The sequence below is a fragment of the Epargyreus clarus genome, unplaced genomic scaffold (assembly GCF_041222505.1).
Source record: "Epargyreus clarus isolate Ecla_fem2 unplaced genomic scaffold, WU_Ecla_fem_2.2 ptg000034l, whole genome shotgun sequence".
Taxonomy (NCBI): domain Eukaryota; kingdom Metazoa; phylum Arthropoda; class Insecta; order Lepidoptera; family Hesperiidae; genus Epargyreus; species Epargyreus clarus.
Window position 1 is genome coordinate 13,246,624 of NW_027332239.1, and position 25,935 is coordinate 13,272,558.

Consider the following 25,935-nt stretch of genomic DNA (forward strand, 5'->3'; position numbering starts at 1 on the left):
ATATTGAATGATAGAATTAACTTGATTCGTTTTTTTTTTTTTGTAAAAAGCAAGGCACGGCGTCATTTCGTGGAAATATCTTTGTATGACGTCGCAACATTTCACAGCTAACTTGGACAATACAAAAACGCAAATCGGCTCGGTAAGAATTCGCAACACAGAAAACTGCCCTCTAATTAATTTCTGCAAAGCACTTTTATGCGAGGTCTACCATCCAGTATTCCAAATCGCAGGAGTGCGCAGTGAATATTGCAATGCGTGGCTCGAGATACATCTTCGAACGTCGACGCATCGCAGTTGTGTTAGTATGTGACCGTAAGCTTTAGATAAATCGTCGCTAAAAGTAAATTGCTCCCAATTTTTTTCAGTTTACAATGATATGTAAACATTTACATGGATATAAAGGATAAATAAAATAAAACAACAGTAGTCAGTGGTCAACTATATTAAAACTGTTTAGTACAGCCTTTGGGGCGGGCCCATGGTGGACTTCATGTGGAGGGACCTGACGTTCTGCCAGTGCTTCTTCAGCAGAGACACCAGGAAGTTGATGGAAAGGTGAACGTTCTGCGCAAGCTCGTCGGGAGTCATATCCACGTGACCCACTGCTACTGAGAGGCAAAGTACCTAAAAAGAGATTAAAAATTTAAAACATGATCTTACAATGAAAAAGAATAGGAATAGGTTTGGTACAACTTGTATGATCTTAGATTACCCAAGCTAAAAATGCTGTGCGTACTGTGTTTGCTTCTAAGAGGTTTTGCTACATGTAAGATCTAGGTTTTGTTCTTATTTGTACAATCATACCTATTTCCAACATGAATCGTATCGGTCGAAAGGTGTAGATTGCGACTGTTTATTTGAAGTGACCATCCTAATCCTCAGGACTGGCGAGGCATCTCTAATTGACTTCAGATTCATATAAAATCCCGGTTCTTTAAGAATAGGTTACAATAGTCCTGGTCAGGAGTAACCACTCATAATCAGGTAAGACTGATGCTTGCCTGCTATCTCAATCTTATAAACAAAACCATGGAAACAAGTTTAAAATGAAACCCCCATACATCTTTTGGATAAAGTCACAAATTCACAGTGCCATTAAAATAATTATCCAATCTTACAAGAAAACAATTCTATTGATATTTCATATTTATATGATTAGTATCATGTTGTAAATATGAAGACATAGATAAAACAAATCTTCAATCATACTAAAATTAACACAGCTATGACATACCTTCTTCATCTGGAATTTGATGGTGGCTTTGACCTCATCGATCTTCTGCGTCATGGACTCCTGGTGGGAGAGGAGACCAGGGAACTTGCCCGCCTTGTTCAGACCGGGACCCAACAGACGCGGGATCTGCTTGATGAGGGACTCTGATGCAAGGAAAGCATCAAATCTGAAACAAACATTTGGTATTTGATTTAATAATTTATAATTACTCATGTGCTCTTAGTGAAGTTTTTTATATTAATACAGGTATGCTAAGCATTAAAATAGATGTTTGTATGTACTTGTCTCAGTAACAAATATTATTATAATGCCATATAAAATCAAGGTTCTGTAATCCATGACAATCAAACAATTCATAATATAAGCTGGCCTTGTAGATATTACATGTCTTACAATTGCAGTGAAATACAATTATTTTCGTAATGGGCCTCCAAGGAGCACTTGTTAAGGCCTTGCATCCATTTGACCATGCTCAGATGAACGATCAGCTTATTGGCTAATGTGCTTAAGAGTGGTCACAGGATTTCCCCTGAGCATGAGACATGTGTTGCTCACTTGCCTGAATATGCTCAAATGGATACAAAACTTTACATATTCCGAGGATTAAAGTGAACAGTAGTCTCTTGTGATTGAATCCAAGTCCCTAGTAACCACATAATGTTAAACATATTAGGGACGAACACTGCAGAATCCTGTCTGAATAATAATGCTGTCTATTTATTTACAAAAAATCCATCATACTCACTTCTTAGCCAGTTTCTTGACTAGTTTCTTGTTCTTATTCAACTTCTTCAGCGCCTCGGCGTCCATGCACGGTACGCTCAGGGACTTGGCTTCATCACAGTGCTGCTGGTCACCCAGGACGCACACCTGCATCTTTGGCCTCGGGATGTACTTGAGCCTGGAAGATTATTATGACTAAGGACTTTGATATATTTGTAGCCATGTTTTTTGAGTTTTGTTTGGATCAGAGGTGTGGATCATCAAAGTCAGATAATACATGCAATTTTATTAAATCATCACAAAAAGTAATATGTACTACACATGAATAGAACAAATTATATTCCTACTAAGAAAATGCAATGATTCCAAATTATAATTATAATACTGTGATCTGAACTAATAATACTACTGATTTATATGCATGTCATTCCATAATACATTTGGATTTTCATAACAAGGAAATGCATGATCATAATTTATATTATTAAATTAAATAAATTTTACTTTACAATAATTTAAATCTAAAAATATAACCGATTTGCATGATAAAGATGACTTGAGTATTATATTTAAACATGAGATATTGACAATCATTGCAAAAAGGCAACAATATAATAACTTGACAATAATGACGCTTAAATATATATTAGAAAAACAGATTCTACATTTAATCAGTCACTCAATAGATTTCTAACATAAAATTGTCACCTAATTCTCAAGTCTTACCAAAATCCGTCAAGCAAGTTATGTTAAGTCGGTGAGCCGAAGCCCACCTACCCAATATTTAAAGACCCTGGGTAGGGTCCCGTTGGCTTTCGCCAACTCCCTGTCCAGATACATTTTAGTGGACAAACTGACTACTGAAGGTTTCTAGATATTATATATGCCATAGTTTGGATGGCACATTAAACTTTATTAAAGCTCTTATAAATATGTTGGAATCCTATACCCGACTTTAGGGTTCGTACACAAAACTGCGATGCGACGTCGCATCGCAAAAATCTGCGAGCTCCCTCGACGCATCGCAAGAACTTGCGAATTGATTCGCATCGCACAGTGGTTGTTGTTGTTGGTCACCCTGAGAGACGCTACGCCGCACGATATCGCATCGCAGCAATTCGCATCGCAATTTTCTGCGTTGCGAATTCGCATCGCGTCGCATCGCAGTTTTGTGTTCGAGCCCTTAACAGGCCTCCCAAGATGTGTGGGGAGACCAAAGCCCCGACATAGGGACAAAAAATAACATGTTGTTCGAAACGTATCAATAATATCGGCAAATAACCTCAATTTTACGTAAATTGTACAAACATATTAGAAATGTCGTAAGCACTAGTTTATGTCCACGAAAATGCTCTTTCCAGGTAAACATACTTGACGGTGCCCGAGAAACGCTTGTCCTTCTGTGGGTCATAGTTCTTCAGACCGATTTGAAGCTCCACCGTCTCAAGGAAATTACGTTTCTTGTCCTTTGAAGATTGGAGCACGGCATTTACGCACTCGTAGAGCGTGTCACGCGATACCTTCGACCTGGAACCACAAATATACCATGATAAAATGTATCGAAACACTTAACAGTCCACGCTTCGTGTAATATTTGGGGTTACATTACAACGTAATATGCAAAATATTTAGAAATGTCGTAGATACTGCTTATAGGAACATAGCGAGAGAGTTTAAACTTTCTTTAGTACACTGATTTTAATGATTTTAAAAGATATTTATTTCACTTACATTTTCGGCCACTATAGCCTTCCTTTCCGTTCAACGTCAGAACACAAAAAGAAAAGGACAACTTAATGACACTGACAGAAAACTTGACAGTTCAAAGTACATAGAGTATTTTGACATTTTTGTAAGACAAGTCAGAACCAAATACTCAAACTATAATGCCAAAAATATTTTAATACAAATAAACCATAACTTATTTACATAGTTGGTTTGATTTTATATTCTACATTTCAAAATAGTGTAGCATATTTATTATTCTTCCGGACTTTATCTAAAATTAACGTATTCGGTGAAGAAGGTTGAGGGTAACGTGGCTTCGTTTTATTCCACTCCACATCCTGTAAAACCGGATCATATAGCCACCAGCCATACTATAAAAGAAAACAGGTAAATAATAAGACAAACATCTTAAATAGGTAAAAACGAACGCATAAGTATAGAAGTATAGCGTTTTTAGTATTTTACCGGATATGTTGAAAACTATAAATGAAAACATACATCAATTGCAAAATAATTACTAAAATATATTGTTAATAATCTAACTAGCAGTTATATTACTAACCTCGGTGGAAGTCGTAGGGGGCATTCTGTAAATATCAGCAGGTCCTACGGGTTTTATAACTCCTTTGCGCTTCATTTTTGCAAATGTTTGCCTTGAACCGTACGCAAAACCATTAACTCTACCTATATAACAATCTATTAATCGGATGGTATCTATGTCTGGTCTCTGGATCTGTAAAATATAATGTATTTTTAATAAACAATCATAAAAAATGAAATTACGTACAACTTCTATTCACCACACTAACAATACTTCTGCCACAGTATAAGGATTATACTTTGCTTCTGCATAATATAACGTGCAAGTTTAGAAAGAAACATTAGCTAGCTAAATTTAATTATTTCATGCATACTTTATTTTTTTAACACTGATTACCATTAATATAATATTAAAAATAAGAGATTTGAAGAAGAATGAAGAATTATTAAGTTAATAATACGCAATCTTTAAATATATATAACTCAAAGGTGACTGACTGACATAGTGATTTATCAACGCAAAGCCCAAACCACTGGACGGATCGGGCTAAATTTGGCATGCAGGTAGATGTATGACGTAGGCATCCGCTAAGGATTTTAATCAATTCTACCCCCAAGGGGATAAAATAGGGGATGAAAATATTACTTCGTAACGCGAGCGAAGCCGCGGGCAAAAGCTCGTCAGAAATAAAACTACAATATTTAATTTCGCTGCAATTTCGCTAAATGTGAACCTGTTTTGGGCTAGTAGAATATTTGTAAACTGCTTCCATCAGAGGTTCCACGTCTTCTTTTATCAATGGCTCTTTATATTCCTCTTGCATAATATCTCTTATGTAATTTTGAGGACCAAATAAAGTGATACCAAAAAACTCCATGATGTTTTGACAAAAATATAAATAATGAAGTTTCCAACTGTTTCTTAATAAAAGTGGTAAACCTCTGGCCAGCCAACAAAATTAATGTAAGGTAATAAATATAGTTTAAAGTTTATAAGTATAGAGGCGTTCAAATCAATTGTTTATTGTTTATTTTGATATTTTACTTCATAAATAATTTTAATAATTCGAAATTAATAAACCTTAGGCTGTAATTTAGCCCTTTTCTTACTTTTCCAGAATGGATTATAAAACCACTTACACACTGAAGTAAAATGTGACCAAATTAATCTTGGATGTACAATTAGATATTTGAACTCTCTTCGTCGCACGACCAATAACAAGCAGACGGTATCTTATATAATCTGCGACACAAATTCTTATATTGTCTTTCTTAGATAAGGTGGGCAACATTATAATAATTAATAAGTGCATTAATAATTGCTATATTTTTGGCAACACTGAATTGCGTAAAAAAATAAAGGGTTTGTTCGCGGACAGGGTTTCGCAAAAACTAAATATAAGATAAAAATCATGTTGTCCAGCCTTAGGACTGGGGTTCAGGGCCTGGTACGTTTAGTGAAAACCATGCAGTTGTAATAGAGTGTATCACATTTTCATAATAAAAATTACATAATTCCGATATGACAGTTCGAACATCGCGATATTTACGTTTAGTGATATTTTTTAGTGGCGGGCATCATCCAGGGCTCTGCAGACCTCATCTACTCTTCAGCATGACAGTCTCTTTGTACACCGAGACACCCCTGAGGACAACCCTAGCATTCCTTTCGAGTTTACGGCGGAGAATCAAAAGGTGTTTGACGTTCAGCTGTTTTGATAGAACTCAACTCTTCTACAGTGGCAGAATTTGAATTTAGAACGTACTTAGAATAACATTGCTTATTAACTACGTCATAATACAAAATGCATAATTTAATTACTGTAATTTAATGGTGCAATGTATTCAAAACATTCATTTTATTGGTTGTGTTAGAATTGATGAAAGAACACTATATTCGTATAATATCTTAGTTAATTACGTTAGGGGGCAACTATATTTACTTCTGTAATAGACATGGCAAAGGGTCATAGTAAATAGGACAGCAGATGGATACAATAGCCACAAATAAATTCTAGTCCATGAGGACTAAAATACAATGCCTATGTCTATGTCTAATTAAAATTATAATTACGTATGTATATCAGCCTTAATTCACTAAAGGAAATTCCACACAATTAAAATACCACAGCAAATACTAACAATACAAAGTAAACTATTGTAAAGTAGTATAAAGCTGAGTTTTTATAAGCAAAGATTCATAACACTAAAACAAATTTAAGTTTCGAGTATGATATTTTATTTTCCAGCGAGCGGAGGCTCTATTAGCAATCTATCCTGAAGGGCACAAAAGAGGTGCAATGATTCCCTTACTGGACCTCGCCCAGCGTCAGAACGGAGGCTGGCTGCCGATCTCCGCCATGCACAAGGTTGCGGAATTATTAAACCTGCCTAGAATGAGGGTTTATGAAGTCGCTACTTTCTATACTATGTTCATTAGGTAAGTGTTGTTATAAGATCATAATTAGGAATAGATTTATTAATTATTACTAGTATTTACAGGTGTGATGTTTAATAAATAAAAAATAAAAAAAAAAAATAAATTAGCAATTCCTAAACATAGATTATGCAAGGTGGCTAGATCTTTCATGGGTAACTGTATTCGCTACTACAATAAAATACCTGACCACATTTTTAATCTCACAGAAAAAAAGTTCAAACATGTTGTTAAACAAACGCTATGTAAAAAAGCGTACTATAAACTAAGTGATTATTTGACTGACAAAACGGTGTGGTCTGAAGTAGTTCCAGCTCCACATGTACCATTAAGTTAAGTTTAACATTGTAAAATCCATTTTTTTAAAAGATGTGTGTTATGGAGTTTCTTTCACCGCTTCTTCTCCATAACGAAACACCTTGTGAAGTGGTGGTAGTTTGACATTCAAAAAGTGCTCTGTAAAGAACCTATTTTGAATAAAAAAAATTGATTTGATTTGATTTGAATTAAGAACATTTTTTTATGGTACTCAAATTTTTACACATGGGGACTCAATTAATAACTGTTACCCCTTTGTTGAAAATGGAAAATTATGCCATAATAAGTAAGATTGGCAACTGAGGTTTTTTTATTTTTAGGGTTCTGTACCCAAAGGGTAATAATGGAACCCTATTACTAAGACTTCACTGTCTGTCTGTTTGTCACAGGACTATTTCTGGAACCGTAATAGATAGACACTTGAAATTGTTACAGAGGATGCATAACAGTGGCCCCTATAACAACAAATACTAAAAATAAAATAAAGTTGAATATTAAAGGGGGTTAAACCATACTAGGAAGATAGTTAAAATTTTTAAAATCCATTTACTACTATAACTGCTGTTATAATAAATACAAATAAGAACAATGAAACATATTTAAATAGGTTTATTTTATAAAAATAAGAAAAATGTAATGAACATTTGGCGGTACGGAAGCCTCCATGTGCAAGTTCGACTCGTAATTGGCGAATTATATTACTTCAATGTCTAGCCAACAATATGATTAATGCCAATAATATGATTGGTCATCTTTAATTGTTGCTGTTAAATACTATGTGATGTGTCTTTTTCTGTAAAATCTCACATAAAATTAAGGATATTAAGGACAACCGTTACATTGATTCATATTTCAGGCGACCAATAGGCAAATATCATGTGCAAGTGTGCACAACCACTCCATGTTGGCTGCGGGGTTCTGATGCTGTGCTGAACGCCATCAAAGAGGCCACAAACTGTGAGGTTGGAGGCAACAGCCCTTGCGGAAAGTTCTCCATCTCAGAGGTTTGTTTTGATTTATTTTTCTACACTATTCTACTTGAATATATTGAATACTAGCTGACCCGGAAAACTTTGACCTGCCTCAAAATCTATTAATCAAATATATTTCATATTAAATATAGCCTATGTTACTCATGGATAATGTAGCTTTCAAATGGTGAAAGAATTTTTAAAATCGGTCCAGTGGTTTTTGAGCCTATTCATTATAACCAAACAAACAAACAAAGTTTTCCTCTTTATAATATAGATATTGATATTGATGAGTTGACCTACATATGATTATGTATATTTTAAAATTTTAAGCATTAGGCTAAAATAAATGAGTAAGTCAATGGGCACTTTTTAACCGCACACATGCAACTTGTGAATTTTTAATTAACTCACACCAAAGAGTACAAATGATTATACTAAAGTGTGCATTTACAATTTGTTAGCTTCTTCATGCCTGGTATAGATATTTTCCAATACAGTTCTCAAGAGTAGCAGGAGTTAAGTTACAATTATTTACAGATTATAGAATAACCCTTTCTTAGCAGTCGGGCAATTTTTTTTAACAATTTTTCAATTGACTATATTTTCGAAGAAATAAGACCATATTTTTATGTTTTCAGGTTGAATGTCTTGGTGCCTGTGTTAACGCTCCAATGATACAAGTGAATGATGATTACTACGTAAGTAATTGATTTTAATGCATTAATATACTTGTTATTTATGTACTATCTTTATGATAGCTGCTACAAATTTTAAAGACATTTCAAGTTCTACAATCCTACTCAAGTCTTCCATATTTTTTTTTTCATGACTTACATGTTAACTTTTCAGGAGGATCTCACAGTTGATGACACGAAGGAGATTATCGATAAACTGAAGCGGGATGAGAAGCCTAAACCAGGTCCCAGGTAACCAAAACCATTCCAAAACTACTGAAAGTCTTTATTGTACAGATATATGGTTTTTTATATAATATTGGGTTAGCAGACGAGCATGCAGTCCTGATGGTAAGTGGCTACTGTCGCCCATAGACATCTGCAATCCACCCCAGATAGGATTAGATATTCCTACGTGAGGTCAGTCACAGTTGCGTCAGTACCCCTCAGAACTAAGTTAAAACGCCTCGGAAAAGTATGTCTCCCTTATCACACTGTAGGCACGTATCTCTGATTTTCAAGTTATTTCGTTCAACGCCATTTACTATCAGAATAAATAAAAAAAAACATTTTGACAAAATGTGGAGTTGGCTGATTTGCGAATTAAGGTATCGATATGTCAAAGTGCATATTGCTAATTAATTATTTAAGTCGTACTAACTCAAACATTATTTCTGACATAAAAAACCCGTATTTCAGGAGCGGTAGATTCGCAGCGGAACCTCTCGGTGGTTTGACCTCCTTAACTGAAGAGCCCACAGGTCCCGGCTTCGGTATACAAGACGCCCTCAAGTAATATGTATATTTGTAAATTGAATACATAGGAATTATTTAAATAAACAAATCATGTTAGATCGTTTGTTGATTTTTTATTAATCCAAATTAAGGTTTTTGTCATGATCCTTATTTATGATACAAAGTGTTTGTTTTATATTATAAAATAACTTTTTTGAACATGTAATAGAAACGGGTAATGGGTAATACATATAATCGGATTTACGGAAACTGCTGGAACGAGAGTAATGTTTTATATTTAAATACCGTTGTTTTATATTTAACATAGATATATTATCCTACTGAAGTATTATATATCTATGATATTTAATATTAATTCTATACTCTGTAACGCCATTAACGCCATCTAGAGTTATCAGTGTTATGTTGCACGACATGAAATTAATAAATACTTTGTCCTAATATGATCGTATGTTATTGAACAGTGGATTGATAGGTAGGTATATACTAATTTAATTTAGTTTAATCGGGTTTCCTCTCAAATTAAGTAAGGCTTTAGGCTACAGTCCATCGTACAAGTGAGTGCGTATTGGTTGATTTCATACACTTGTTTGTAGCGATACCTACTTATTAGGACCTAAATATTCAAATCGCCAAGCTGAATAAGTGAGTAGGCGAACGCAAAAACCAGTCTTCTCCTGAGGCTGCTGCCCGCTACTACCTATAATGTTTATCGCTCGGTCTATTTGTGATGACTATGCCATCATCATACAGTCGTCAGTAGACTTGTTCGGAGTGCAGAGAGACACCTTTGACAAATTTTAGCAACTTCCAGGCGTGATGTTCTCACGATGTTTTCCTCCGCTGTTCTAATACGCATATAATTTTGAAAAATCAGAGTTGCGTGCCTGGCATTCGAAACTCGGGCTCTTCGAATAAGAAGTCGAGTTTCAACCACTAGGTTTTCGCTGCCTTTTTCTATTCTTATTTTGCGCATATCTACATATAATGCATTATTAGTACACCCATATTATTATCCACATATATAGGAGATAATATTCCAGTGATCAATCTGTTAGCGATGAACGTAGTGTCACAAAAAGCATGCCAGTAAATCGAATTTAATCTATGTAAGTACTTAGTATCTATATGTATTTGTATTCTGTACTGTATAAGGAAAATGAAAATATTATTATGTACCTACCACACAGTACCTTTCATAGTGTTGTCAAAGTAGTATTTACGCTGAGATAACCTTTTAATTTGTAAGCAATGTGTTTTAACACGTATTTATGTTAAAACTCGGACATGGTAAATTTTGTGCAAGAATTACTGAAATAGATACATGAATGATTAGAATACGAACAATGTTAAACATATAGGTATGTAATATAAGAAGTAATGTGCATTGGATCAACGTGGTCAGGCGCGGTTCCAGGGGGGGTTCCGTCGAGTCCGACTTTCACTTGGTTGGTTACTCTGCCGCGGGGATAGCGGACAGGCTATGTCGGACTTTGCAAGAAATACTAAAATATTTATTTGAAACGCGTTGGAAAAAGTGGTCTAATTTAACAAATTTCCCCTCAAAATCTTATGCTGCGGTCGCTCCTGAAGATGACGTGGTGCAGTCTAATCTCGTACTATCGTTTCTATAGTTTCTTGGCGAAAATTTAGTAGCATAAGTATTTACCTATGTAGATGCCTAGAAAATCGATTGTTAATGGATTTATCGAATTAAATTATAGATGAACCGCTTGTCGGTCGCTCAAACAATAAATTGAATGTCCCAGTGGTAAGTCGATCAACTGCTCAGTCGCTTAAGCGGCTTAAGCGATAAGGAAGCCTACGCAACTATAGTTCAATCGAAAGTAGTCGTCCCATCAACTAAGTTCTTCATTAGGATAGTCCGTGCCAAACTGCTAGTCCGCTCTGAAGTTGTTGCGAGCAGGTGTAGTCATACAATTTGCTATGGCGACGCGACTCTTTTCTATATTCAGAGCGGACTAGCAGTTTCGCGCGGACTATACCTAGGTGTCCTTGGAGCGTGAGCCGTGCATAATGCATATTAAACATTGATAAGCGTTATTATGACATAACGACATGATTGTAAAAGATGTTAAACATGACTGAAGTTATGCTATTAAAATCATGAAAGACATAAAATAATGCGGTTTACTTTATATTGCCCACGAAGCCATGACGAAGCCCATACATTTTGTAATTCCATTATTTTTATTTGATGATTAATTTTATTTAAAATCTTTTAAATATACCTTTTGTACTTAAGTACCTACTACCAATTACCTATATAAAATGTAGGTCAACCATGGAAACTGTGACATTTTCGAACGGGTTTTAATGAAAATATTCTCTATATTTTTATATTACTTTATGAAGAGCAGCCTAAACTAATTTAGAAACGATTTCCTTGCATGAAGGGGCACGCAGATATAGTTGTGAGAAACTCCATCATTATATTTTAATTTGTCATTCCCTATTACTTACTATTTAAAACGGTCTTCATATAATGCGGTCGTTAAAATAGTTTTAGTTATGTCTTATCAATGTCATTAAGATACAGAAATACACGATAACTGCACGGAAACGAAAATCGATTAAACGATACGTCCATATCATCTAAAATATCTGAATCAATCAGAATTGTGCTGATAAGCGTACAAGTAACATGTCACAATACTCTCTTACGCGGCAGAGATAACGTGTACTTGTTTCGTAGACATAACATACGTAGCCGTTCAGTCATCATTTATTTGCGATAGATTCTAAATATCGTAGCTAAGATATAAAGGTTATACATATAATATATATTATATAATGTATAACGAAGTTAGGCTTTATCAAGTGAACTGTCTATATTTTGTGAGTGTTTTATGTACTTTAGTTATTTGCGACCGAGTATGAATTGTAAATGCTAGTGATACGAATGTTTACGTATTTTTGGCTTTTGGGAAAATTATTATTTCTTTATTGACTTCAAAAATATAAGCGTCTCATTTTTAAGTGTTTAGTTTCTGGAACTATACTATGATAGAATAAGGTCTCAACTTCTTTGGTTCAAAATATTTTGTGCATTTTCCAACAGCTATATAGTTGCCAGTGTTTCAATACAAATTTACCTGAAAATAAAATGTGTGTAAAAATTAAACATTAAAAATTAGATTGCAATTTATTTATGTTCTGTGAATATTCTAGTGAAACAAACAAATAAAAGTGTTTTATGTTGTGTACTTGTGTGTTTGTGCGATACATATGAACACAGATGGTTCGTAGAAGAGATGGAAATAAGGAATATACTAAGATTCAATTATGGGATCCGGATCCAGATCCGGGGACGACAAAAACCGTAAGTAATTACTTAATTATGTTCCGTAAATATCCATGATATTTAGTTTAGTATGTCAATGCCTAAGCCATAAACGGTAATAAATTAAATTACATGGTATCGTTTTATAGTTTACATACTTTTAGACAGTTGTTTAAATATTTTTTAAATTATTAGGTAATAGATTACTATGTAGGTTAATATACTCTTTGGTAGGTAATAGGTACGCGAGAGCTTATTATTTTTTGATTAACAGAGAGTAAGCACTTTGATGGCTTGGTTGATTGGTTGCTAAAATAAACATATGAAAGTTAAAATGAAATATGTATCTGCAAGCCATGAGGTGTATTATTATTTATTACACCTACTATGATGGTTATACTTACCAATGCAACTTTTGAAATAGTTTCAGTAGATTAATATCTATAACCGTTGGATCTTTATTGTTTTGTAATAGTTGGCAAGTAACGGTATTTTTCTCAATAATACTATAAAGTAGGTATATCTATTTCAAGTAATATTTCTTGGAACATGGTATAGTCCTTATTTACAAAACTATTTTCAACTTAGTTGCTACTAGAAATTCTATTTTACATTTTTATTTCTTCGCAAATATTAATTGTAGATATCTTTTACTGAAATGAAATTGAGTTGATATTGTCACTAAGAAATATTAAATAAATTGCTATCTTTATGGCTGTTTAGATCTAATTATTTTACTCTAACGAAACAATAATAAAGTCTATCACATGTGTCACGACGACGTATCGTCTCGTTAGCGTGACTGTCACTCAGACTTCACCAACTTCACTAATCACTTCTGTCAGTGGCTTCGCGGTCGCGTTGCGGGTGGTTCGTGTCGTTTTGTCCGTATAAAAAATGTCTCTTTAGAGGCCTGCTCTGGGACATTTTTGTGAAAGATGAAAAGCAGCCCCACGCGTAAATATGAACATTTCTCCGACCATCACGGGAAGGACACCGATAAGTACTCCTTAGACAGTCAAGACACCGCCAGTGTGGTTAGTGCGATCTTTGTTAGAAATATTGATTTTGTTTGTGTACCTTCGAGATGTTATTGATTCCAGCTGCTGACTAACACTAGGCAATAATAGACTGGTAAATCAATATGCATGGAGCCTATTAGTGCGTTATGTTAGTCATTGCAGGTGTTTTGTTTTATAGTTCGGTAAGAATGGTTCCGAACACCGGTGACGCTGAACACACGATTAGATTAAACGTTTTTGAGTCTACGTTGTCAATGCGCGATTATTATTTTGAGTTCTAAAAACACGTTGGCTGATTAGTTGTTCTTTCTTAGAGGTCGAATAGGTGTCTTAGTTGATGTAACCTGATTTACGTAGATATCACTTACAATTCCGCACATTTACACTTTCACCTCGCGAATGGGTACATGTGAATCACTTTTACTGTAGAAATGTTTGAAACAGGAACACATTGTAAATTGCACTGGTTGGACTTGCATACAATTACTTTATTTTTACATAAATATAAATTAAGCAGAATAAAAAATAATATTTTCAATTATTTTAAAAGGTAATTACTAATTATCTACAGGTAGAGGCAAAGTAGTGATGGTATCTAATAATAATTCAATGAGAAAGTAATTTCGGTTGATATAGACTTTTCGTCATGTAATAATCTTACAGAGGCTGGATTAATATTAAAATTGTTGTTATCCATGAATCTGAAACAATTTTAATAAGAAAAAAAGTGAACAAAAGATTTGTCATACTGAAATAGTTATTTCCAACAATTGAAATATTTAAATTTAAAAAGTTGTGCTTTGTGCTTAATATTGAAGCTTGAGAGAAACCTTTCTTTGTAACATTTTGCAAAATTTACAGGAAGGTGATTTCATCTCGATAAAATTTCGATAAATAGATGAATTTTCAAAAAAATTCACAAAAAAATGTGTGATTGAAAATATTTCTGTTTATTAACATCATAATTATCCAACAATTAGGTGAGTATATTTTTGTTCTTTTTTTGTTTTAACATTAAAAAAAAATTTCAACTTATAATCTGTAAATTATGATATTGCTTAGAAAGGATTGCCTTTCAACTGTCAAATGGTGCTTCATGTTAAATCTTAAAGATCTTAAATTAATATAAATCCATTACGTTTGATCCATCAACATAAAACAATTTTCATAAAAAAGGCACCAAAAGATATGATCTACTATAATGGATTTTACCGACACTTGAAACATATTTAACAATATTATGCTTTGTGCTGCGTGTCATTATAGGAGCCGTATTGTGTTGCACAAATATGCACTTTTAAATAATTGCTTTGATCAGGGATTGTTCATTAAGGCATTAAGGGTTAGTTATTATACTTGTCCAGCTAATGAAATAAGAACTTCCATCTACTGATGCTATAAAAATTTGGATGATGTGTGATGGATAACTTTGTTTTTTAAATTTATATAGACAGGCAAAAATATTAGTGGGGACAAATTTCTACATTTACGAAAATATCAGACTCTTAAAGCATTGAGATCTAAAATATAGACAAATGTTGTCCACAATTATTATTTTTAATATCAGAATAAATTATTTAAAATCAATCAAATCAGTTTTGTTCTGTTAAGCCCACTAATCCTATCTTGGGCTATAAATATGATATTAATTGTCACTACATAAGATTATTATATTATTATTGGAAGTGATAAAATAAATATATATATAGGGAAGCTCGCTAAGGTATTGAACAAATCATCTTGTTTTCATGCATTCAGTTACATACAATTATACATACAACAATACATTGCTTTAAAAAATATATAACTGATGTTAGGACTACATTGCCCACATATTATATAAAATATTTTTAATGGTGCCATATAGATTAAGTTCCTAAAATTCTAACCGAAACTAGACAATTATATTAGTTTTAGATAAACCAAGGTTAGCCAACCCCGTGCAAAAACTGTTCTAATTTTTTAACAAAAATACAACCAACTTCAATGTCACTACAAAGTAAATAATGAAAAGTTTGGATTAAGTCAAGTTGAAAAGTAATTAATCAATTCTGGTGGCACTACCGCCACACCTTTTTCTGCCTAACAATAGCAGTGTTAAGTGCTGCTGTGTTCTTGTTTGAAGGATGTGGTAAAGGAGACATACTTTTCGGAGGTGTTTCAGCTAAGTCCTCAGGGGTAGCAGCACAAATGTGGCTAACCTCACGAAGTAATCTAGTTTGATCTGGGGTTGATTACAGCTGTCCATGGGCAGCAGTAGCCACTTACCGTCAAGTGAATTGCATGCTCGTCTCTCTCTAATAAAACTGCAGATATACAAACATAAATACATAAATGTTTCAATACAGAACCTCCACTTTCTAGAGTTACAATAGCTTGGCAAACCTTGGAGATATACTATATATCCAGTTGCTATTAGTATTATATAAAAAAAATAAAAACAATGTAGTGACTACATCTGAGGCGGCACTGCAGTTTTAAAATACACAATTGAAGTCTGGCTTCAAGCCAAATGTTTTTGTAAATTTGTAAATGGTTGCTGCAATATTTGGGATGTAATATGTATTATTCATTATGTGGAAAGTGTTGAGTGTGTGTTAAATTACACAAAAAAACAATACATACTATAATAATATGTTTATTTTCATCATCAACAACCCATTATTGTCCCACTCCTGGGCACGGGTCTCCTCTCATAATGAGAAGGATTAGGCCATAGTCCACCACGCTGGCCAAGTGCGTGTTTGTAGACTTCACATACCTTTGGGATTTCTTTTTTATAAATCTCTCAGGTATGCAGGTTTCCTCACGATGTTTTCCTTCACCGTTTAGCAAGTGTTAATTAATTTCTAATACGCACATAACTTTGAGAAGTGCGTGCCTGGGATTTGAACCTCGGACCCCTCGATCGAGAGGCCGAGTTTCTTAACTACTAGGCTATCACTGCTTTTATTTTATTTTAGGGTTCCTTATCCAAAGAGATTACTAAGAAAGTCATTGCTATCTGTTTATGTGACAAAAGGCTGTATCTTTTGTACTGTAAAAGGTGGACACTTAAATCTTTTATAGAGTGTGTATAAGGGGCTATACCCCTATAGCAGAAAAGGTAAAAAAGAGGGGATTCAAATAGACAAATTGCTTCGAAGTTTCTGCTCGATTTTAATAATGGCAATACATAAAAACTTAAGTGGAACACATGAAGGTGTATATGGATGTCTGATTCACACTTGACTATTCTTGTTTCTGCATATTTAAAAAAGGAAAGTATTCTAATTTCTAATTGGCCAACAGAAAACAATTTCTACATAATTCGATATATGTTATTAATTATCTTAAGAATGACAGTTGATTGGTCTGTCTGTCTGGCTGAACACCCTAATCTTAAAGTACCAAACCAGTTTTGATTTTGGTACCGGTATGTGAAATACTATAATGTTATATTCACCATCAATTTGTCACTGTCACTTCCAGATAATACTCAAATTGAGAAGGGTTAAGTCAATGCAAATCAGGTATAGGCTGATAATATTCACACACCGCTGAGAACACTTTGAAGGAATCTCAGATGTTTCGGGCTTGATCTACTAACGGCATATATTATTCTACCTAATAACAGCAGTGTTAGGCGCTGCTGTGTTCCGGTTTGAAGGGTGTGGTAAGGGAGACAGATAATGTAGTTGCAGTGGTGGACTAAGGTCGTCGGAGGTCTGGGGCAGTAAGTTGAATGGAGGCCCCAGTGTAAAAAGTTTATATGATTTTAGAAAATTACAAATTTGTCATGAACTTTTTTTTCACTGATACACATTTCACAGATTGTATGGTTCTGACGACCTTTTTTTAGGAACTGTGTTTGGGGGCCCCCTGGGATCGGGGGCCCGGGGCGGACCGCCCCTTCCGCCTCCCCCCTTAATCCGCTAGTGTAGTTGCCGGCACTCCTGTCTTCTCAGGACATGTCATGGGTTTTGTAGTTTTCTAGAATGTCCTGTACAGTTTTTTAAAAACTGATCTACATAAGCAAAGTTAGGTGCGGTCGGGAGTTCCCAAGGTAATCGCGTAAATTAAAGTTCATACGACTTTACGAATTTTAAATCGTTAAACATTTTTGGAAGCCTTATTTGGTTTGAAACTTTTCGATATGTTGCCGGTGACTTTTTCCACCAATAAGCATTGGAGAGATATACAAGATATGCAAGATATACTCCTACCACTAACATCAGTATCTTCCCATTACTGTCCCACTGCTGGGCACTTGTCTCTTCTCAGAATGGGTAGGATTAGGCCATAGACCACCGCTCTAGCCAAGTGCGAATTGGTAGGCTTCACATGACTTTGAAAACTTTTTTTTAATATTTCTCAGGTATGCAGGTTTCCTCGCAATGTTATCTTTCATCGTTTAAGCAAGTGATAATTAATTTCTAATGCGCACATCACTAAAAAATCAGAGGTGCGTGTCTGGGATTTGAACTTCGGACCCTTCGATCGAGAGGCCGTGTTTCTTAACCACTAGGCTATCACTGTTCTTACCACTAAACCTCTACTATAACACATCTTCCAATTCCGTGAGTACCGTTCCCAGCAGTGGGACATAACTGTAGTTGCGTGTGAATAAATCGCGGGTGGGACCTAGCCCGATATAAAACTAATTTGTTGAGAGCTCATACGAACTGGTATTTACCGTTACTGCCAAATTACTTTAAGTAAGTACTGGCGTCGTACGTAGCCATTTACCGCTGTTAAATAAATAGGTATCTTATTTAGTCTTCATATAATTTTGTTCTCATCTATTAATTTTACTCGTCTGCAACTTAAATATGATTGGTTATAGAATATTCTTTATTAATACAGGCAGGGTATTCTGTATAGAACATTCATAGCCTAGTGATAGAAACTTGACCTCTCAATCAGGATTCGAATCCCAGTGTAAGGATATATAATTATCATAAGAACCTACACCAGGCCTGAATTAAATAGATCTCAAAAAAGTTCTCCATGGTCTGTGTATCATCAATTCGCATTTAACCAGGCAGCGTGGTGGACTAGGGCCTACACCTCTCTCAGGAGTCTTGTATCCATCACGTATAGTTCTCGCCAAACTGCTAGTCCGCTCTGAAGTTGTTCCGAGCAGGTGTAGTCATACAATTTGCTATGGCGACGCGATTCATTTCTATATTCAGAGCGGCCTAGCCAGGACCCAAGTAAGGGGTAGATAATAAGATTCAGTATTTTGTGAAAGCTGCCGGTCTATTAACTATTTATTTCCAAGCCGAGATAGGACTGAAAGCCTATCTGAGCTTACAATCGCACGGCAGTGGTCATCACGATAAAAGTGGGAGGTATAGGTACACTTGTTCTATAAAGACGAGATCGATAAGTGAGGTTTAGTTTACAATTGGTAACTAATGGTTACCGTTGTTACATACAAGTATAAACAGGTCGGATGGTGGTAATACCACTCGGCGCATTGTTCCTCATTCAATATACAAAGCTTCATACTACATGTGGTAACCAGTCTGACATGTTGAGGGTTTTGGGTTCGATCCCCGGTCTAGTAAACGTCTAAATGGTTTTAGAATTTTGCTTTACACATATAATACTAGTACGGGTATAATGGTATTACATATTAAACAGAAATCGTTAATTTGGATCAGGTGTAAATTAATCTGCAGGTATTCAGAAGTATATTAGCAAAGAAGTTAAAACTTAATAATTTGGAAAAGTAGCATAAAAATTATTAAGTGGGGGTTGAAGATAATGTATGGGCGGATGGGTGGATGTGAATTGTGTTACTCTTTCACGCAAAAAGTATTGGCAGAATGTAGGTGATATTGGGCATACTAATAGTTTATTACTTGGAGTATCATATAGAATACATACTTTACCTTAAACGCGCGTAGAGCTGTGGGTAAATGCTAGTTCCTATAATAATAACAAACGTAGAGTAGGTAACGTAGGAAACTGAAACGGACTTCATTATAATAATTCCGTAACGAACTTCAAGGTTTTTTAAAACGACTCGTTCATTCATTGTCGAAATACTATTGTTGTTCTACACTTCAGAATTTCATTTAGAAACGAAGGCGCGGTACTATAGGGGACGATCTCTTTAGATTATTGTTATCTAAAACTGAAACGTAAAATCGAGGTAAACGCCGGATGCAGAAAAAACTGGCATTTTTTATTGTGGCCAGTTATTTATAGTCAGCCGACCGTTTTACTTGCAGTATTGTAAATTCGCTTTGCGGATTTCAAAGACGTTAAAATGTTATTTTTTGTGGTAAAAAAATATCATTAAATAAAGTGCATTGCTTACTGTATCTTAATGTTTTTTGTGGAGATTTTGAATCGGCTTAAAGTTTTGAATTATTATTCTTAGTAATATGGAACTTTGTACCGAAATATAGCACTGTTGTTTTGGAAATTATAGATTAAACGGTTAAATTAAAGGTTTCAGCGTAAAATTTAGTCACTAGCGATCATCTAACTCTCGTCCGGGTTTGAAGTAGCGCGTTGCTTAACTTTGCAGATTTATATTACTAAAACCATAGAAACATTATATATGTGCAATGTTCGTTAACATATGTGCAATGTTTTAGGCCTTATGGTACCCAATATTTTCATCAATCTGTTGCATCTTTTTAGTAACTTTTAAGTCGTTTTATGTACCACTCTATCGTTCATATAATAGCTATTTGATCATTAACTACCCTTAATATTTATTCTCTCTTCGATCCGTTTTCCTCACTACTGAGGGTCGTGACCGCCATGATTCTTGTTGAGCACAGTTCGGATAATGTTTATTAATGTGTATTAACAAGAGTGTTTGTTCGCAGCATTCGAGCGCGGAGGAGGGTGGAGGGGGGCGGCGTGGCGTGGGGGACGTGAGCGCGGGCGCCGGCGCCATGTGGATCAGCGCGGTGGAGAGCTCCATACTCAGCTGGGAGGAGGTACGGTGCCAAACATGATTTTTTTTTATTTTGGAGATCTTTTGGCATGTAGTCATGGCGATCGGACACTAAGGAGGATTTTTTGACACCTAAAAGAATCTCAAGGGTCTATTTTCGTTGAAGCTGATATCCTGAGGTCGGTCAGAGATGTCTATAGGTGGTTTGTTAACATTAGCATGTCCTATGTTTAGTTTTGTTATGTAACTTAGAAATAGATTTTAAACCAAAACATACAAATAAACATATAATTTTGTCTCATCTTACTAGTATTACAATATTTACAATCGCATTTTTTTCTAAGGATGGATGGATTAATGTTTGTTACTTTTTCACGCAATAACCACTGAACGGATTTGGATGAAATTCACACACAGATAAATCATTGCTTCTATAAAAACATAGGATAAATTTTACTGAGGTACGTACATTCACATGGGCGGACTCCAGGGCATAATAAAGTAATTAATAAACGCCAATTGTTTGGAACGATCTAAAGTTGGTTCACGATGTGATTTGTGGCGTGTGAAATGGACTGAGACATAACAAAGTAAAACACTTAGTAGAATATGGTTTTTCTCTTTTATTTATGTCTGAAAGATGGTCGTTGTTATCCTTAAGTGGAACTTTTAGTTATATTTATTAACATGACTTCGTTAACTTGTTGACCACAAATATAAGTTTCCGTTAAAATTTATTTTTTGCATTAACTAACTTTGATGCATGGCTAAAGTGATAACGGAAAACAAGTAATTAATTTAAAAAATCAAAAACCCGACTGCATCAAAAAGGCTGAAGTAGAATTTGCAAAAGCAGTGAAATAGGCATTTCATTATTTTTATCCAGAAAGCCAAATACAAAGTTTCATAGTAGGTGTCTGCTTCAAAAACAAAAAATGTTCAAACAATATTATCCTATTTTATTTTATCTTCGTAGTGTTCATTTACGCTATATAAAGAACCTATGTGTAAAATTCCAGCACGCTTAAGTTCAGCGGTTTCCCTTTGCGTTGATCTCTGGCACATCAACTCTCTCATTTAGTCAGACAGTCATCTCGATGTGTATATACAAGTATATATGTACTAGCTGACCCGGCAAACGTTGTGTTGCCATATAAATAAAAAAATGTTAAGGATGAACAACCCTTATCACTTAGGTGTAAAAAAATAGATAGTGGCCGATTCTCAGACCTACTGAATATTATGTATATAAAATTTGGTGAAAATCGGTGAAGCCGTTTCGGAGGAGTACGGTCACTAACACGAGAATTTTATATATAAGATATATTATATAATGTATGTGTAATCTCCTCTTAATTTCCTTTATTTTGACATCCTACTCGATAGGTTTGGTTAACTTTTTTAAAACGTGTTACGATTTCGCGAAAAAATTCACCATTTACGGTCTATAAAATATATAACTTCAGTAAATCAAAGTTTCGGTCATTATTTAACCTCGTTAGAGGTAGCATTTCATTATTTTTATCCAACAAGCCTGATACAAAATGTCATAGTGTTTGCTTTAAAATTGACGATAGTTCAAATGAACTTTTAACCCTTATTTTACCCTCTACGGGGTTGATTTTTCGGAGGGAGATAAATAAGTGCGTCCTTGTTCCTATCCAGAAAGCCAAATACAAAATTTTATAGTAGTTGCTTCAAAATTAAAGGATTTCAAAAAAACTGTTTTCCCCTATTTTACCCTCTTAAGGGTAGAATTTCCAAAAGGCCTTTCTTAGTACTTATTCAAGCTATATAGAGAACCTGTGTGCAAAATTTCAGAACTGTAAAGTCCTTGGTTTAGGCTGTACGTTGATTTCTGAAAAATGAAAAAGTCATTTAGTTAGTCAGTCAGTCAGTCACCTCACTGTTTTATATATATACAAATATGTGTTTATAATCTCCGTTTAATTTCCTTTCATTTGATACCCTACTCGATAGGTTCGGTTAACTTTTTTTTTTAAATGTGTTACTATTTCGCACCAAAAATCCGCCATTTTGATTTTTTTTACTAACACCTATCTAAGGACACTCGGGTCATTGAGACAAATATAATGACACTTTAACTGTTGAAATTCATCCAGTCGTTTGTTAGATCGGATCAAATAAAGAAAGACAAACATACAAGATACGCGCGAAAAACATAACCCTTCCTTGGCAGTCGGGTAAAAAACTTATAATAATCTTTTATGGCATACAATTTCCATAAAAGCAATTGTGCGCACGCGACACCTGATTAAATAAATTTTGTTTTTTTCAACGTTATTTTTAAACTCAAAATCCATAAAGTGTGCTTGTTTAAGTGTATTTTATAACTGTGGAGTAATTGCTTTAATGTGTGGATCAATCTGTAATCTTGCTTTTTTATTTTAAACCGCGCTTCATTATGGTGCGTTTATCTAAGTTTGATGAAAATATTTTCAACCATTTGAGAAATTATAAGGATTTTTCAGTTTAGTTGAAATGTTACCTATTAAATTTGTACGAATTTGAAAAATCATGCAAACAGATATTTATGATATTTCTTGTAGAGAGAAGGAGTTGAAATTTTATTCACTAAGGGAATCCGATGAAATTGCAATAATGCGTTGGAAAATTTTACCTGACTTATTTTTTCGTTGTAAATTTAACTCATTCACTCGTTTTCAATAGGATAATCCAACAGTTGGTAACTTTGGTCAGGATATGATGAGGTCGACGTTATATGACGTTGAATGTGGAAGAAATGACATCATGGAGATAGTTATTGTTACCAGTGATGTCACTTGAATTACGGGAAGAGTACAGCGTTAGGAAGTTATACACAAATCCATAAGTCTACATAGATAACAGGAATCTAATAGGATGAAAAAATATATGTTTATTGGAAGGAACGGGAGAGCTGACACGTCAATGTGGATCATATAGCGGTTCATTTTGTGATGTACTGTATATTTCAGACCGTTGCTAAAAAAAGTGAAATATGAAGATATATATTTTCCACCGATGTCTATGTGCTACGCTCGCTAAGGACCCTTCCTAATAACAAAGTAGTTACGCCCATGAAATAAGCTATGAATAAGTGTAAATTAGAGGCGTCTAACCATGTTATTTACGCCATATAACACACTATTAGGACGTAATATTTAAGCGACTGTCATGTATATGGTTTCTTGACGTGCCTTATTTGCTAAACATCTGCCGTGGCCATATAATTTTTGTACATATACCTTGTGTGACCTTGGTCAAAGTAATAATCCCCAAAAGCTTTCTTATGTGTTCTTTTTGGGATAATTTGGGGAAATTGATTTGGGGCACACTATTTCTGGGGCACAATCAATTGAGAACATCATGACAAGCAATGAGAACGGTCCAGAAACGTAGAAACCCAAATCACACCTAACTAGTTAGGCTCGCGTGTTAGGTGCCTTAATTCAGAGCTTTGGAATTGTGTCGCCTCTGCAAATTTGGAGCAATGGACTAGACTTCGCAGTGAGAAATTAGGTCATGTTATGCTCTCACTGTTTAATTAATATCTCCAAAAGTTTTTGTTCAGTATAGTTTGTTGGATTGATTAATATTTGGTTTTGTTGCATTCTCTTACGGACATAATTGTCATTAGTGTAAAATTAGTGACAATTAAGATACTTGACAACAGAAATGATAATTATGATATTGATATAAAGCCCATTTTTTAATTGTATTTATGGTTTGCTCTTGGGAACTGCTAAAATGAGTGATGGGATTTCCATTCAAAGGGACATATTATTATAACATGTAACATAGATTGCTTCCCCGGAATTGCTAACAGCTTGTGTCTGTGTCAGTTGTGTCAGTGACAGCAGCTAGAGTTAGGTAAAAAGTCAGGATGAGTCTTGCATCTATTGCTGTAAGAGTTTCATTCATTACTTAAGGGAAACGTGGACTTCACTGTTTACCGAATTCCAAAAAGAAAATACCTGTGGCTGACATTGTCTGACATAAAATTCGATGGACAAAAGTGATTTTGTCTCCCATATCCCATGTCTATATGTACATACGGGGTCTTACGCTTTAGAAATTCCGTTACCTAATTCAAAGTGGATCTAATCCCAAGCATTCAGGATTACTCCCGTGTAATTGGAACTGAAAACGCCAGATGGAAATCGGACCCTGTGAGCTAGGGTACGGCTTGTTTGTAATTGGATCGCAAACAGAGATTTTGTAGAAAAAAACGAAATGTTCGTTCAGTTTGAAGTAAAAATAATTGGGTCACGTTATCGTTTTGTTCTTTTTTTAAACTGTTCGGCAGTTTGGTGTTTGTTTTACTTTTCAATGTTTAGACGCTGGTTTGAATTCGAGGTTTTCGCGCTAAATTTTTTGTTTTTAATTATGTCTAAATTTTAATTTTAGAATTAGAATTTGCTGCTGTTGTGCTATTGTTGTGGGTTTCCGAAATTAATAATACCACAGTATCTAGCATTGTCGTGTTCTGGTTTAAAAGGCGTAGGAAGTACATGCATTAAATATTCTCTCGCCCGCAGGACTCAGGAGGTATTATGTGTTGTTGAGATTAGAAAGATTCTCATCTAGGATCGATAACAGATGTCTAGAGTAGGTTTTCCATAACCGTTTAATCCAATGGTAATTCACTTCAGAATACGCACATAACTTTGGAAAATCAGACGCGTGCCTGGGATTTGAATCTCGAACCTCTCGATCAAGCTGCCGAGATTTTTAACCATAAGGCTAATTCATAAAAAAAAAAGTTCACTTGTATCTTTCTTCCACCAGGTGTCGGAACGTCTGGAGGTGGACGTCCGCCGCGGGCTATCATGGCGCGAGGCGAACGACCGCATGAACTTCGTGGGGCCCAACGAGTTCCAGGTGAAGGAGCAGGAGCCCCTCTGGAAGAAGTACATCGAACAGTTCCAGAACCCGCTTATTTTGTTGCTGCTTGGTGAGTGTTGCTAGATTATTTTTGGTCTTGATCGAAGGTGTTAAAACTCTATATGGTTTTGTAGCGACTTCCCGCTACTCGTCAAGAGATGGCGCTATGAGTATTCCGAATCACGTTATCGAAGTTTTCTCAACATCTTGCATATATACAACATTTTACATATATACAACCTCCGAACTGAGACTGTTGGGGCACGGCCGCTCCCCAGGCCATGGTCACCTTGCCCAACGGGAAATCTCCCTTTGCCAAAATGTCATTGCGATGGAGTCATCCCTGCATCTATTTCAGTCTTAGAAATTAAGTAAGGCAATAGTAGTTCTAGTTCGTAAGTTATAAAGTTTAGCCAATCCCATCCCAGTAGGCG

At 35.0% G+C, this 25,935-nt stretch overlaps 4 protein-coding genes across 5 annotated transcripts in view; 2 read left to right on the forward strand and 2 right to left on the reverse strand.

The window, feature by feature from the left end:
- Positions 1-429: 429 nt before the first annotated feature.
- RpL10Ab (ribosomal protein L10Ab) lies at positions 430-3,841 on the reverse strand. Its single transcript, XM_073091669.1, has 5 exons — positions 3,692-3,841; positions 3,332-3,487; positions 1,983-2,138; positions 1,238-1,403; positions 430-627 (listed from the first exon to the last, which is right to left on the reverse strand). Coding segments are annotated over exons 1-5 (651 nt in total). The 5' UTR covers positions 3,694-3,841; the 3' UTR covers positions 430-456.
- Position 3,842: 1 nt separating this feature from the next.
- Positions 3,843-5,148, reverse strand: LOC140756214 (uncharacterized). 2 transcript variants are annotated; one of them, XM_073091671.1, is made up of 3 exons: positions 4,963-5,148; positions 4,251-4,421; positions 3,843-4,026 (listed from the first exon to the last, which is right to left on the reverse strand). In XM_073091671.1, the coding sequence occupies exons 1-3, from the start codon at positions 5,104-5,106 to the stop codon at positions 3,919-3,921; spliced, it is 423 nt and encodes a 140-aa protein (XP_072947772.1). In that variant the 5' UTR covers positions 5,107-5,148; the 3' UTR covers positions 3,843-3,918. The 2 variants fall into 2 exon arrangements, with proteins under 2 accessions (XP_072947772.1, XP_072947771.1); XM_073091670.1 differs by having other exon boundaries at positions 3,843-4,059; positions 4,963-5,146.
- Positions 5,149-5,516: 368 nt separating this feature from the next.
- On the forward strand, positions 5,517-9,490 carry ND-24 (NADH dehydrogenase ubiquinone). Its single transcript, XM_073091434.1, has 7 exons — positions 5,517-5,676; positions 5,798-5,923; positions 6,478-6,668; positions 7,840-7,987; positions 8,596-8,655; positions 8,807-8,883; positions 9,331-9,490. Exons 1-7 carry the CDS (start codon positions 5,641-5,643, stop codon positions 9,425-9,427), a joined length of 735 nt encoding a protein of 244 aa, XP_072947535.1. The 5' UTR covers positions 5,517-5,640; the 3' UTR covers positions 9,428-9,490.
- Positions 9,491-13,529: 4,039 nt separating this feature from the next.
- Positions 13,530-25,935, forward strand: part of SPoCk (secretory pathway calcium atpase) — a 45,052-nt gene continuing 32,646 nt past the window's right edge. Inside the window, exons 1-3 of the mRNA XM_073091654.1 lie at positions 13,530-13,728; positions 20,544-20,657; positions 25,406-25,571. Coding sequence (XP_072947755.1) covers positions 13,630-13,728; positions 20,544-20,657; positions 25,406-25,571 — 379 coding nt within the window. The 5' untranslated portion in view covers positions 13,530-13,629. The remainder of the gene's footprint in view (positions 13,729-20,543; positions 20,658-25,405; positions 25,572-25,935) is intronic.

Coding starts and splice junctions, on each gene's coding strand:
- RpL10Ab (XM_073091669.1), bottom strand. Junction 2,139..3,331: donor CGTTTCTCGGGCACCGTCAA/GTATGTTTACCT, acceptor ATAATCTTCCAG/GCTCAAGTACATCCCGAGGC. Junction 1,404..1,982: donor GTCAAGAAACTGGCTAAGAA/GTGAGTATGATG, acceptor TGTTTGTTTCAG/ATTTGATGCTTTCCTTGCAT.
- LOC140756214 (XM_073091670.1), bottom strand. CDS start 5,106: ATGGAGTTTTTTGGTATCACTTTATTTGGTCCTCAAAATTACATAAGA. Junction 4,422..4,962: donor ATTCTACTAGCCCAAAACAG/GTTCACATTTAG, acceptor TATATTTTACAG/ATCCAGAGACCAGACATAGA. Junction 4,060..4,250: donor CCCCTACGACTTCCACCGAG/GTTAGTAATATA, acceptor TTTCTTTTATAG/TATGGCTGGTGGCTATATGA.
- ND-24 (XM_073091434.1), top strand. CDS start 5,641: ATGTTGTCCAGCCTTAGGACTGGGGTTCAGGGCCTG. Junction 5,924..6,477: donor TTACGGCGGAGAATCAAAAG/GTGTTTGACGTT, acceptor TTTATTTTCCAG/CGAGCGGAGGCTCTATTAGC. Junction 7,988..8,595: donor GAAAGTTCTCCATCTCAGAG/GTTTGTTTTGAT, acceptor TTATGTTTTCAG/GTTGAATGTCTTGGTGCCTG.